The sequence below is a fragment of the Tyto alba genome, unplaced genomic scaffold (genome assembly GCF_018691265.1).
Source record: "Tyto alba isolate M040663 unplaced genomic scaffold, T.alba_DEE_v4.0 Super-Scaffold_2, whole genome shotgun sequence".
NCBI lineage: Eukaryota > Metazoa > Chordata > Aves > Strigiformes > Tytonidae > Tyto > Tyto alba.
The window spans coordinates 47,747,858-47,761,402 of record NW_024881282.1 but is presented as its reverse complement, the minus strand read 5'-3'; the positions used below and the strand labels follow the sequence as shown (position 1 = coordinate 47,761,402).

The 13,545-nt window shown below is 38.3% G+C and overlaps 1 protein-coding gene across 8 annotated transcripts in view; it reads left to right on the top strand.

Annotated features, from left to right (window-relative positions):
• The window catches only part of NAV3 (neuron navigator 3), a 417,901-nt gene that overhangs the window by 137,231 nt on the left and 267,125 nt on the right, over positions 1-13,545 (top strand). For 6 of the 8 annotated variants that reach the window (XM_032999779.2, XM_032999777.2, XM_032999782.2 and 3 more), the window contains exon 1: positions 5,827-6,502. The exons of the other annotated variants lie outside the window; for them this stretch is intronic. In XM_032999779.2, the coding sequence (XP_032855670.1) occupies positions 6,260-6,502 (243 nt within the window). In that variant the 5' untranslated portion in view covers positions 5,827-6,259. Of the gene's footprint in view, positions 1-5,826; positions 6,503-13,545 lie in introns of those variants that run through there. 8 annotated transcript variants of the gene reach the window in all.

The window sequence follows — 13,545 nt, the reverse complement described above, 5'->3', positions numbered from 1 at the left end:
TTTGGCAATGCAACAGTGAAGTCATGTATCTGTAATGTATTCTAAGACAAAAAGATACGGACCGAGCAGGAGTTGAAATCAGTAACTCACTATGGCCCACCAGAGGTGATACAAAGCCAGAAATCCTTTCAGAGACAGAAAGACAGATGGGGAAGAGAGCAGAAATTCAAGAGGCAGAAGGTACCTGCCAGTGGCCAGAAGGATGCTGGAGAAGCCAGTGTGCCTTCTATAGCACACTGCACCCTGAAGAGAGTTTGTAAACAAGAAACTGAGGAAACAAGGAAAAAAAGAAAGAAAAGCTGGCACTTCGATTCTCAGGATGAATGTAATTTTTCAGAGCAGTTTATCCAGACTGACATAACTTGGGGGAATTTTCCTTTCAGTTAACAGCAGCTTTGAGAGTCTTCAGCATTTGATGTTTGGTTCATTTACTTAGAAAGGAACAAATGGATTTTTTTTTTTTTTTTTTTCCTCCTCCATCTCCCGAAGTGGAAAGCTGATGCTTTCATTAAGCTTCACCAGCTGGCTGTATGGTCTAGTCAGTAGGTCAGTATGTAAATACTTACATAGTGTGTTCAGTTGCTATTAGTTCTTTCTTATCCTTATGAAGTTTTTGTTTATATTTCCCAATCCTATAGTATTTAAACTTGATTCCTCTGAGCCAAATACTTCATGATTAAATACAGTGCATAACAAAGAGAAATAATTATAATTTTTAACCCACACAGATGTATAAACCAAAAAAATCCCTACTTGAGAAAGAGTACTGAGGCCCCATATAGACTTAGGAAGGTCATTTAGCCTCATGGCTCTGTTTGACTATATTTTAATATAACTTACATACTTCACAAGGAGGTATGGTACCAAATTATGCATAAAGATTTGAAGCCATATGATGGAAAATGCTGCAAAGGGACAGCAATAATAAAAAATATAAAAGATCTGATCGCTTCTATCAGTCAATGCATTCAAAACCATAAACTCCTGGCTGAGTTTTGAAGGGTCAAATTGTTCAGAGGATAAAACGATATCCTTATTTAAAAGTTGTCCTCTTTGAAAAACTTCCCCAAGCATTCAGCCAAAGCAGAAGGATTTCCTTTAGGAAGCCGGATGCACCTTTTTCTGTGACTGTAACTGGGATTTGGATTATATATCTTTGGGAATTCCAAACTGTTAAGAAAAACAATAGCAGCTTACTCAGTAGCATTACTTACTTGCAGATAGGATTAAATAATTGTTACATGTCTCACTTTGAGACTAATGGATTCACCTGGCTTTTGTAATAACAAAAATTATGTCAGTAGGATTATGCTGTGACCATGAGTGAGTGCTAAACAATTTGTCTTATTATCTGACAGAATGAGCTTATTTTGTTACACCAGACACATGACATGCTTCTTACTTGTATTATAAAAGTTTAAATCTGGTTTACCCAGGCTTATTAAATAAATCATAAAAACTGTTTCAGGTACCTTTGGTATTTTAGCATCGTTGGTTACTTTTTCAAGAGTTCTCTGTCCCCAGCTGGGGAAAAATTTCTGCTCAACCTGAAGTCAGTGTGCACAAAATCATGTGATTGTATCAGCACATTCAAGCTTGTTGGCCCAGCTCACGTCAGCTATACACACAGCTGTTACACCAGTGGGATGAAGTAGGGAAATGGCTCAGAACAGACCTCTGCAGTCTGTGGACCCCTGACATTTCCTGTTTGACCCTGGACACATGCAACAGCTTCCTTGTCGAAGATCATAGACCAGGAGGAGCAAACAAATCCCTTGGCTCCACTTTTGAGGCAGGTGTCCCCTCTCTTGATATATCCTGTGGTCTAGGAGAAGCTGCCAGCTGTCTGTTCAGTTCATGTAAGTGGTTTCTCTGGGGGCTGGGGATACAGAAGGGGAACAGCCTTCATGGGACTTGTTCTGGTATCAGATGCAATGAAGGGAAGGAAATTTATGCTGGGGTATTGAATGGTTATTCCTGTTGAGTCTTGAGAAAAAAAAATTACTTTAATATTAATATGATATTAATATTAAGGTAATTAAATGAAAATATTAATATTGATAACATTAATATTAATCTCACCTTAATATTACAACTGGCAGATACCTTCTTTTATGAAGTGGCTTGGATTTCAGGTGTGTTTACTCGTTATATGAAATAAATATCACACTTTCTGAGATGTGGGGATTATTATACTGAATGCACACATACTCTCTTACTCTGATGTACAGATCATTCACCTAACTCATTATTTCTGTAAAAATGATTGCTTGACACTTTCGCAGTCATGCTTTATAGCCAGATTGTCATCTTTTAAAATCAATACTAGCTAAAGAAATGGTCCTGCCTTCATCATTTTGCTGGAACTGCCGCTACTGTTGACAAGACTACTAAGAATTGTGTTTTGACCTTTGCTCTGTTTTCCCATTTTTTGGTCTCTCTTTCCTATTTTATGTCCTTATCTAACACTCCACTTGAAATGTTGCCTTCTGTTTTTTTCCACAGCTCAGTTGTCTTCTAGCTTCCTAATAACTCTCTAACCTTTCCTGCACAACTTCACCGTTTCCCTTGTGTCAGGGCTTCAGTCATGTTCAACCTTCAGCATCCTAAATCCAGATGATGTCCCCTACCTGCCTGGCTTGAGCATATCTAAGCTGATAAATGTCTAAGTGAGTAAATTCGGAATGTATGGGTCCTCTCTCTGTACAATTTTTAGTGTGACTTGTTTCTTTGAAATTCCTTTCTAAGTATGTCTCAATTGGCTTCTTGTAAACAAGTGAAGACGTGTCCCTTGTTTCTGTCAGCCATGTCTTTTTGCTCACAACTTTCTCTATCCTGTCAACAAAACTTCTGTCCCTTGTGCCAGGCAGCTTGGTGTTGTCTTTGATTTCATGTAACCCCAGGTTATAGCCACTGCATACAACTTCTTCACCCCTGGTTTCTCACAGATATACCTTCTTTCTGTTTGGACACTATTCACACATATTTAAGTCATCCTCATTCCTTCTTTGGATTCTCCCTGGCAGCCCTGCTTGATGGTCTCTACCTCAGAGCTCACCCACCAAATTCACATAGCCAATGCAATGCCTAACAAGTCTCCCTTCTTTGCAGCTTCCAGCTTTGCCTTTTCCCCACAGTCAGATCCTCTTCCTCCCTTTGCATAAACCTTGTGGGCCCAGACACCTTCTGCCTGTCCCCCACCTGTCCAGCTCGACCACCAGCACCTGCATCTGGTACCAGTTCGTCCATGTTGTCCCCAGATGTTTTATCCTACGCTTTCCCGTTTGCATGGAAAACAGTACTGAAGCTTAGCTGTTAAATACTCTTTTCCCTGATATCCTTCATAAACCCCATGTTCATCATGAGGTACACAAAAGACTTTCAAGCAAAAAATGCAGCTAAGTGATTTCTAAGGATAGCAGATGTTTGTTTATTCATTCTTCTCTTAGAATTAGAATGAGAGAAAACTTAAAAAGGAAGAGCAGACTTGCAACCAGGCTTGTAACCATATTCTTACCTTTGGAATAATATTATTATTTTCCTCCATTACTTTTCCTGTCTCCTGCAATTAATCTCATAGATTCTTCTTTGTATCTTCAGTATACCAGAAGCACTTCTGGGTTCTAGAATTGTAAAAATTCTAGCTAAATGGGGTTCTGAAGTTGATGACTCTGACCTGGTACTAGATTAAAAGTCATAATTTAATTAATAATAATTTTGAAAGAGTAATAATTATTCTGAAAGAGTAACACCCACTTCACATCATTGTTTCCAAATCCTGTTGGTTATGTGTTACAGATGACTCTCTCCTAGTAAGCTTGCTTACTTACTGCTTTTAGGGTTTCTGTGTTGGGAAAATGTGTTGCAAAAGAGACTGTGGGTATCATGACCTCATCATTCGTATTCAAAAGAAGAACAGCAAGATTACCATAATGCATTACTTCGTAAAATTATAACCCTGAGAAGTAATAAGATTCAATTACATTTTTTTGGCAAAGTTCTTTTTAAGAAAGTATCTGTCTCATGGCTCTAGTTTATTCTTTGTCTTGATCATTGGTTAACAGTCCTCATGAGGATTTTTCATCTCCTCAAACCTTTGCAAGAGATAAATCCCTCTTTTCCTGTGGTCTGCTTCAGCCTTTGCATATGTGCACTTTCCAAAGCGTTAACTGTTAACAGTTGTGCCTAAGAAACCTAAATTCCTTACACAGCCACAGTGCTTTATGATGCTGGAGAACAAATGTGGACCGCACAAGGAGCTTTCTTGCCCTTTGCTCTACACGCGACCTGAAGTGTCACACCAAATGAGAATATTCCAGTCATTGGATCAGAGTGGTGGATCTTGTGGGCTGAACTTGTCTAAAACACGGAGAAGTTACTTCTGTGCAGTCTTGCATAAAGCCCATTGAGGCTACTGTCAATGGCAGCAAAACCACAGAGAAGATAAGCAGAGAATGCTGAAATGGGTTTGTCGATCCTCCGTACACACACTTCAGAACTCACAAGATTCCTAAACCAGGTCACATTCACTCCTACAGACTACAAACAAGAATGGGATTGTTTATAAGTCAATATAGAGAGTTGAATTTTTAACTACTGTGTCACTGTGATCTTTGTACGTGAAAGAGAATAATACTGTGTATTACAGTTTTATTCTGCAAAATAATTTCGAAGGGTGACTTAGAGGATCCTTTTAGTCTGCTTCTCATTCACTCTGTTTTCTTTTTGATGCTTTTTCTAATTCTTGCCATCCTTAATTTGAGAACTTAAAAGTCCTTAAGGCTCTTATTTTCTCTTGGGCTTATGTCTATAGTGGTAATGGTACATACTATTCAAGGAAGGCATAGTTAATACCAGGTAAGATATTAATGACAGAATAGGATTTAGGTTATCCAATCTATGTTTTATTTTGGAAGAGATAACAAGAAAAACATATGGAGCATTTTTGTCCATAATGCTGCGTCATAAAATCCCATAGGAGTTTATTTGTATGGCAGTCCTACACGTTTTTTTCCTAATATCACAGTTCATAATGGGTTCCCCTGCTATAGGCTTTCAAATGAATTTACAGTTGTCCTTTTAAGTAAGCGTTTATGCTGCTCAGCAATTTGGACTGTCCATCGTGACTCATTTTATAGCCTGCTCTACTTGCCTATCTGTCTTGTATTTCCATGTACAATCATTTGAGGTTGCCAGCAAGAATATTTCTATGAGCAACAAGCAGAAATGATGCGTTGGACATGGACTTCATGGAGCTTTAAATGTTTTTAGAAAGGGAAGTGTTAACATTGAATAGATGACGTTAGCACCACCACCAAGAAAGAAAGGGAAAAAAAAAAAAAAAAAAAAAAAAAAAACAAACCAAAAAACAGAGCTCTGAAAAGCTGTATTGACTAAATCTTCTAACAATGCTCATGATTTTCCTATATCCTGCTCTGTGTTTTTGTATGGATTTTTCATGGCACAGACAGACGTTACCCACACTGTGATTCAGCGTCTGTTCCTAGCCATGCTCTTGCACAATTTTAACCTGATTTCACGGGAGGAACAGGGAATGAAACACCGTAGCTCTTGGTTGTCAGCAGTGAAAAATAGCCAGGAATCAGACAAACAGCTTCATTGCTGAGATTATTTCCGGGATAAAAATGCTTCCAACAGCTGTTTGCTTTGGCCACTACTCAGGTCCTTTTTTTTTTTTTTTTTTTAAATCAGAAAAAAAAAAGAGTTGGTTTTTTGTTGGTGTTTTTTTTTTTTTTTTTAAGATGTGGGCTGGTTATTTATGTAGCCAGGAAGAGGTCTCTGCTTCCAGTGTTGTGGTCTCAGAGCTGTTTTGACAGTTGGAATACAGGGAGGTTTCATCTCTTCTCTCCTTCCTTTTCTTCTGTCCTTCATTCACTTAACACACAGACCTGGAATGCTGTAGGAAGAAGAGAACGCGAGTTTATGAGTTTTTAATCCCAGACAGGCAGCTCTGTGGCAGTTACCTTCAAGAAAAGTTCACGCCCCAAAGGAGTGTTTAGTCTTACAGAGCCACTGACTCACTGAGCAGTGCGTGTGAGTGGCTGCGAGGGAGAAGGGGAGAGATGAAGGAAAAGTTTTGCTTCCTCATGAAACTCGTAATATTGTTTTAAGACGTTTTTGAAAAGATGACTGCTACTTTTATTTAAAGTATTTGTTCTGGAATTGCTGAAGCTGGAGTCTACCAGACTGAGGTCAGGAGCATTTTCTTTGGCAGAAAGAAGATACTTTTATAGAAGCCATGCCTGTACTTGGGGTTGCCTCCAAGTTAAGACAGCCAGCCGTAGGGTCAAAGCCTGTTCACACTGCCCTGCCGATACCCAACCTTGGCCCCGCCGGCTCACAGCAGTACTCGCCAAAGTCTTTGGAGCTTACTGGGACAGAGAGCTCGATGCTTTCTTGTCAGCTTACATTAAAGTCAACCTGTGATTTTGGAGAGAGGAGAGCACTTCAAGGAAAAACCCAGGAGATTGAAGATAGCAAGGTTAGTTGTAAATTTTACCTGTGGATCTCAATTCTCAGAAAATGTTGATTTGCTCAGACAAAAATCTGATAGAAACCTACTGCATGCAGAACTCAAGTGTAACTAGGTAAATAGACTTTTGCTGTCATCAGTGAACTTGCACAGCAGCCTTGGAAATTTGTTTTGCTCAGTGTTACTGTTTGAATAAATATTATGTTTGTAAATGTTAGTGTCAAAAGCTTTACATATGCATTTTGATAAGGATCAGTAGAATCATAAGTAGAGAAAAATCATTCCAGCACCCAGTAAGCAGAGCACTGACATGACAGTACTTTAAAAAAAAAAAAAAATCTTGGCTGCTTCATGTTATATTATGAAGTTTAAAAAGAGCTCTCACGCCCACACCTATTCCCACAGGGAGACTCTTTTAAAATAAAAACAAGTAATTGATTTTCTTTTCACTCTTCAAATGATCTAGCTACTCTTGCTGCATAACTGCTGAACAAGAAAAACAGCTTCTCAGTGAAAAGTACCTGTGTTTTTCTAGCTCTGATTCATTGTGATTTAAAAAAAAAAAAAAAAAAAGCTTTGTCTGAAATAGGATGCCACAATGTTTTTTGGTCTTGTTAGGGTTTTTTCTTTTGTAAGGGTTTTTTTTTTTAAGTCTTAATTAACAATTGAAAAGCTTCCACTTGATTTTCATCTACCCTTTCTGCTGTAGTTTAAAACATTTTTCATGCTTTGAACATGAGTATTGAGTCCCTTCTTGTCAGTAGTATATATTTTTGTAGATCTTTCAGTCAGTACATTTACAGCTGCATGTGTGGTTTAACAGCTTCAACAAGCAGTGTTATATAAGGTTACTTTTCCTTGCTTTTCCAGTACTTTTGGTTTGTGGAACTGATTACCACACTGGATTAAACATATATTTGTAGTTGCTTCTTATTTAGTTTGAGGACACTTGAGTTTCATCAGAGTTGTTGAAGTGGCAAGATACACATAATATATGTACTTGGTTTTCCTTTGTTTTTAGTTACTGGGTTAATTCACTATTAGTGAAAAAAGTTGGTTTTGTGGTTAAATCATAGGGTTGGGATGCTGAACATTTGGTTTCCTTTTTAATCCCTGCCACATATTTCTCTGTGAGATTTTGGTCATGTCACTTAATTTTTCCCTTGGACTTTTCTGTATCACCTCTCCCTGTCTTCCAATGATGATGCATTTGTGGTCTCAGAGATGCTATATAGAAATAGAAAGAAGGAGCAGACTGTCCATCACTTGATTACCAGAAGTGGTGAACCCTTTCCTATGACATGAGTACGACATGAAGATAATGATACAACTTTTCAACACAATGTTATTCCTGCTTGCTTACTTATTTTTAATAGAAAATATTATTTGCTTCTTCTTTAATGTTGATCTTTAATAGATATTACATGAAAAATAAATTAGATTTGCAAGTACTATTTTCAGAAAAAAAAATACAGTTTTATTGCCTGCTGAGAGATGTTTCTTGATTCTTTAAAAAAGTGGACAAAGTTATAAAGCATCTTGCCTTCAGTGTTTAAACCACTTGGGAACTATTAGTGATCAGCATGAGACTTAATGGGAGTCATACCCTTCCAAGGCATCTGGTCCTGAGCCCTGCTGAAGTGTTAGTGAATAAAGTAACAGGCTATATGGACACAAACTGTGATCCCAAATTGCCATTTCATGTTTCATGGGTTTAACAATACTTATCATCATAGAGACTTCTTTTTAAAGAAAAAAAACACAAAAACCCCCCAACCTCCAAAAAGCAACCTATGAGCCATTAGACCTTTCTCTCTTTCTGTTCTCAGTGGAGGCAGCTAGTCACTTTTAAAAGGCAATCCTTAAAGGGTAAGGCCAGTTTGTGCACGTGATGGTCTGAAAACCTCCCCTGTCCACCTGGATTTACAGAAGTGCTAAGCATTCAAGAAGTTACTAATTTCTGCAGCCTTTCTATATTCCTCCCTAACAAATCCAACATTCCCAGCAAAGCTTAGTGGCAGCCCATTGCCCAGTTTTCTTTCAGGCACATTTTTATAAAAGAATGCTCTTTTATTCACCTTTTAAGCAAGTTTCATGAAATCTTTTTGCCAAAGTAGTTTGGGCTATAAGGTGGGCAGTTATGATGAAAAAATTATTTTTAGGCTTTTCTTACTAGTAAACTTAAAAGTATCAGCCTAAAAGGATTAAATGCTATTTTTCTTTATAAGTGATGGAGATCCACTCCACCCTGGTAAGGCTCAGCAGTATGGCCAGGTTATCTAAGCAGTAGTTCTAAGCAGAAATTTGAGGGAGTTGTTAATGTCTCTTCAGGTTTGCTGAGCAGACGCAAGTTCTGCATTACAGATTGTGTTGTCCCAAATTTGATCATTTGTGAGTGCTGTTTCCAGTAGGGCTTTGGTTGATTTATTTGGTTAGCAAACATGTTAATTAAACATGTGATATTCCTACGTGGGTCTGTGGTATACAGTGCTGTACATTGGGAAGGTATCATTATAACAGTGATCAGATAAAAGTTTTTTCAATCCAAATGAATCTAATGTATACTTAGTCTGAGTTTCCAACTGAGTAAAATCTGCCTATATAGCATACTGTTTGCATGCTTATGTTATATCATTAGATATAAGGCAGCGCTAATTTTAGAGGTAAAAATAATGGATATCTTTCTGCAAAAGACAATGGAATTTATGAATTAATCATCTGGTTAACTTTTGCCCTTGTCTGCTGGATTTCAGCCTTTAGCATTGCTTTCTTTGGTATTTTACATATGCTGCACTGTGGGTCACCAGCTTTCTCTTTCTCATCCTGTCTGGAAGGCACTTAGATTGACACATGTAGTAACTGTGACATATCCTGTTGCTATCTATAAGTGTTAAGGATTCCAAGATAAATTTGGGTTATACATGTTAATACAGTAGGTCATTGCCATCCAGCTGTTTCCTCTACGGCCTTCAGTCTCAACACACCTGATTGTTCAAGACTTTTGACACTTGTGTTGGCTTTCTCACACAACTGCCTTGCCAAGGCTGGTTATGAATACAGCTGTAAACATCAGTTCTGTGTTCCCTAGGCGTCTCTCCCATCTCATGTGATTCTGTTGCACTTGCACATGTAGTCTTGTTTGTCTTCTTTTTTTTGTAGGCATGACACAGTTTGAAGCTTAGTAAAAGTGATATTATTTTAATAAAAACTGTGGTAGAAAAAGTTTGAGGTGGTTAAGTTCAATTTTTTTCTTAATTGCATAGAACATAGTTAAGCGTAGGAAAGCAAATAATGTTTCTAATGATTTAAATTATTCTGTGTGTAGTTTATTCAACTACAGTTTTGTTAAAAATTTTCATCATTTGTGCTTTGGTACCTAAGTCACATACAGGTCCATCTGCTTTCTTGCTAAACTCACTAATGTTTAAACTGACTGCATGAACACTTATGATGGGAATAGTCATGCAAAATATTTGAACGCAAGCATTCAGAGCACATTCTTTTTCTCTGAGTATCATATAGACAAAAGTTTATTCCTATATATGTACACAGGGAAGGAATCCAGCTGCTGGATTCATGAGGTGAAATGCTGGAACTCTTTGAAGCAGATGGAGTTTTGCTGTTCAGTTGGACCATAGAGTGTTTTTATACAAATGCATGTCTGAAAACACCAATATCTTTTGTAATATTTTTCTGTCTGTGGGTATAGTATTATTTATATTTCTGTGCCACAACTTTTATACTGCTTGCTAAATTAATGAGACCAAAATTATTGGATCATGCTAGGCTGTCTTTTGATACTGTTCTAGTTGTAGAATTAAACAGTAATAAAATGAAAAAAATATCAAGTGATATTGTAGAAAGTTAAATAAAACAATGTCTTAAAACTAAAGGAACAAAGAAAGAGTGTCTGTGCAAAACCAACTTATTTTGGTCACTAAATGATAACTCTGAATAACTACAGAGTTTTACTTCAGGTCACCATGATTGATTTCAGCTGCCCTCACACATTTGATGGTGCAGTCACAAGGGCACTGCCACAAATCCTCTCTGACACAAAGCTGAGCAGCTGGTGGGGGGCAGCATCCCTGCTAGGAATTCTGGTCTTCTGGCCTGGCTTCTTGGGGCTGCTCCTTACAGTGCTCTGCTTTATTCTCCCAAGGTTTTCCTCCCATCATCAAACTTTCTTCTTTCAAGAGCACTGCACCATCATTTATGCTTGTTAACTGAATTTTCTCCAAGATGAATCTGATATATTAATTGTAGTGTTTTGGTTATATGACTTGTATGATAAGATCTTAGCTTTCTTTCCTGAGATAATACATTCCTTTACTGTCATATTATGGTTTTTTTTTTTTTTCTTGTTTTCAGTTTCTCTTTGTTCATGCTATCTGCCTGCTGCTGTCTGTTTTATCTGCTTCTTCCTTCCTGTTGGCAGACATCTTTACAGGCTTCTGCATATGACTTATTTTTCTCTGTATCCACTAATCAAGTCTTCCTGGCGTGACTGCAACTCTTTTCCTATCACTATTAGTTACTGGAAAGTGCTAGTCAGGCTCCACAACTGATCCAGTACACATATGTAAACGTAAAACTTTTCTAGGTACTTCAGTTTTGGGGGTTTATATTAAGATTCTTGTAGTATGGAGATAATGGTATCCAGTGGGTAAATGGATGGTAATTTGAGATCTCCCTTAGGGGGGTCCAACCCCACCAAGTTCATCATTAAACAGTCTAACTTTAACAGGAAGATCTCAGGGGAACTCAGGAAAGAGATCCAATGCAAGGCCTTCTGGAAGAAATGACGAAGAATATGATGTGTCCACCTGAGGAAAGAGACACAACTGGCTTCTGTAGTGCACAGAAATCTGAGCAGTTGGGCTCTGGGAGCCATCTGTAAATCAGCAAAACAGAGAAGAATAGATGTACTCTACCTGGGGAGCATGGCCAACAAAGAATGGGGTCTGAAACTGTTGCACCAAGTGAACATCATTAAAGTAATCCAAAATGAATGTCAGTGTCACAAAACAAAGCTGAATACTTTGATGTGATTAGGTAAAAACACATACTGCTGGTATTAAAGTGACTCTTGAGGTCCATTTAGTTTTGTATGATACTACTGCATCTCAGTCTTGGTCTGAGGGAGTCCAGTGTTACTCAGCCAGCCCTGTTGCAGTAGAACACTGGAATGAGCATGGAAACCTCTGATTTTTTCCTCATCAATTGTTAGCAGCTTGTCGGTGATGTGGTAACTCCTGCCCATCAGCAGAACCAAACTTGGAGGACAGCTAGGCTTCTCTACCCAGACGGATCTCAAGACAAATATTTTTTCTTTCAGTACATGGGTGGAGCTCCTGCTCACACCAACGGGAATACTGTGCACATTGGAAAACCAGATGTGTACCATGAATGACTTCCATATCTCCATCTTTCCTCAGCTAACCCTTCCACGCCATTTACTTAAGTTGTCTGTGACCCTTTCCCACCATTCCCCAAATCTGTCCCAAGCAGAGCATCTGTTGCAATCCCACATCTTTTTGACCTTTCAATTTCTTGGATACCTTTTTGTTTGGTCTCTCAGGGCCAAGCTCCACTGAGTTTCTTGACATACTAAATCTAGGGAACAAAAATAAATGAGTTTATTTCCCTATTTTGTCATACCCTTCCTTTTCTCAGTGCTAGTGCATTGGAGATGTCTGTCTTGTGGGTTGGCAAGAAAGGAGGCTGCTCATTGTGCCGAGTATTTCATTTACAACACTACAGCCAAGGCTTCAAGAAGGGCAGCAAAGCAGCCAGAGGCCGCCCATCTTCTCCCCATAGTGACCACTAGTGATGGGAAGCCAGCATTGTTTCAAAAGCACTGAACTAGCTGTTGGAAATTTAAATTGGCACTTCTGACACCTGGGACTATGTATGTTTACAATTCACATAACACCAGTGAAGCCAGAACAGTTGGCAGGAGTTCGGATTGTCAGCAATTTCAGCTTTTTCCCTTGTGCTCTGAATTATTTTTTTATCAAACAGGTAACAGCATTTTTAATGTGCTTTATGTATCTAGCACCATATGTCTGTGCTATATAACTGATTTAAGAGCCTCACGTTGTATAATCTTGGAGTTAACTTCATTGTTACATGTTTATTTTCTAGTCATCTGTACCAAGCACATTTTCATATAGTTCAGATAAATGTACAATAACATAATATGTAACTCTCAAAGCTTTTGTATTTGTGAGCAAATTGTATTGAGTGTAGGTTGAAAGATGCTTTTTGCTTTTAATTTGTGACTGGGATCATGAATAGGAGGGTATTTACCAACCTGAGCTTGAGACCTCTGCCTACCTTTCTGCTATCTTTGTTTTATAACAAAGAATAACAAAATAAGAATGTAGAACTCAATGTATCTCATGTTTATTTGTGTGTTATGATCTGGTATCAGCAACAATAATTACTCTTTGATATTGCATCTGCACCTATGAAAGCTGCTTGGGGATTTTCTGATCAACTTCTCATTAAAAAATACTGTCCTTGAATGCAGGAGTGTGTCTGAGTGTTGCTGCACTATGGATGTGCCAGCAGAGCTCCAGAACCTGAAGCAACCTAGTAACGTTTGCTTGGTACAACACTCTTGCAGTCCCTTGGAGCAATCTGTTCTCCATGACCATAAATGGAGATATGTGGTCTCCATCTCTAGATAAAAATAATGGGCTTATATTATACCCCAAGAGGTTTTAGTTAGGCTTTAGTAAAACTTCCCAGCAGTAACAGTAGTTAAACAGAGGAAAGCTCTGCTTGCAGAAGGTGTACTATCTCCATCACCGGAGGATTTTAAAACACAAACATATGTACACCTGCGATTCATAGCATTACTAGCCTTGATCCTTCCTCATGCAAAGGACTCGATGGCTATCCTGATGGTCTTCTCATTCTTTTCTCATTCCTTGATTCAGCTGAGTTCGGGTCTGTGGTAATGAAACCTAGTTGGGAACCTGAGCTGACAGCCCTGTGGCCCACAGTGCCATAGACATGTAAAGACTCCATCTGGAGATGACTTT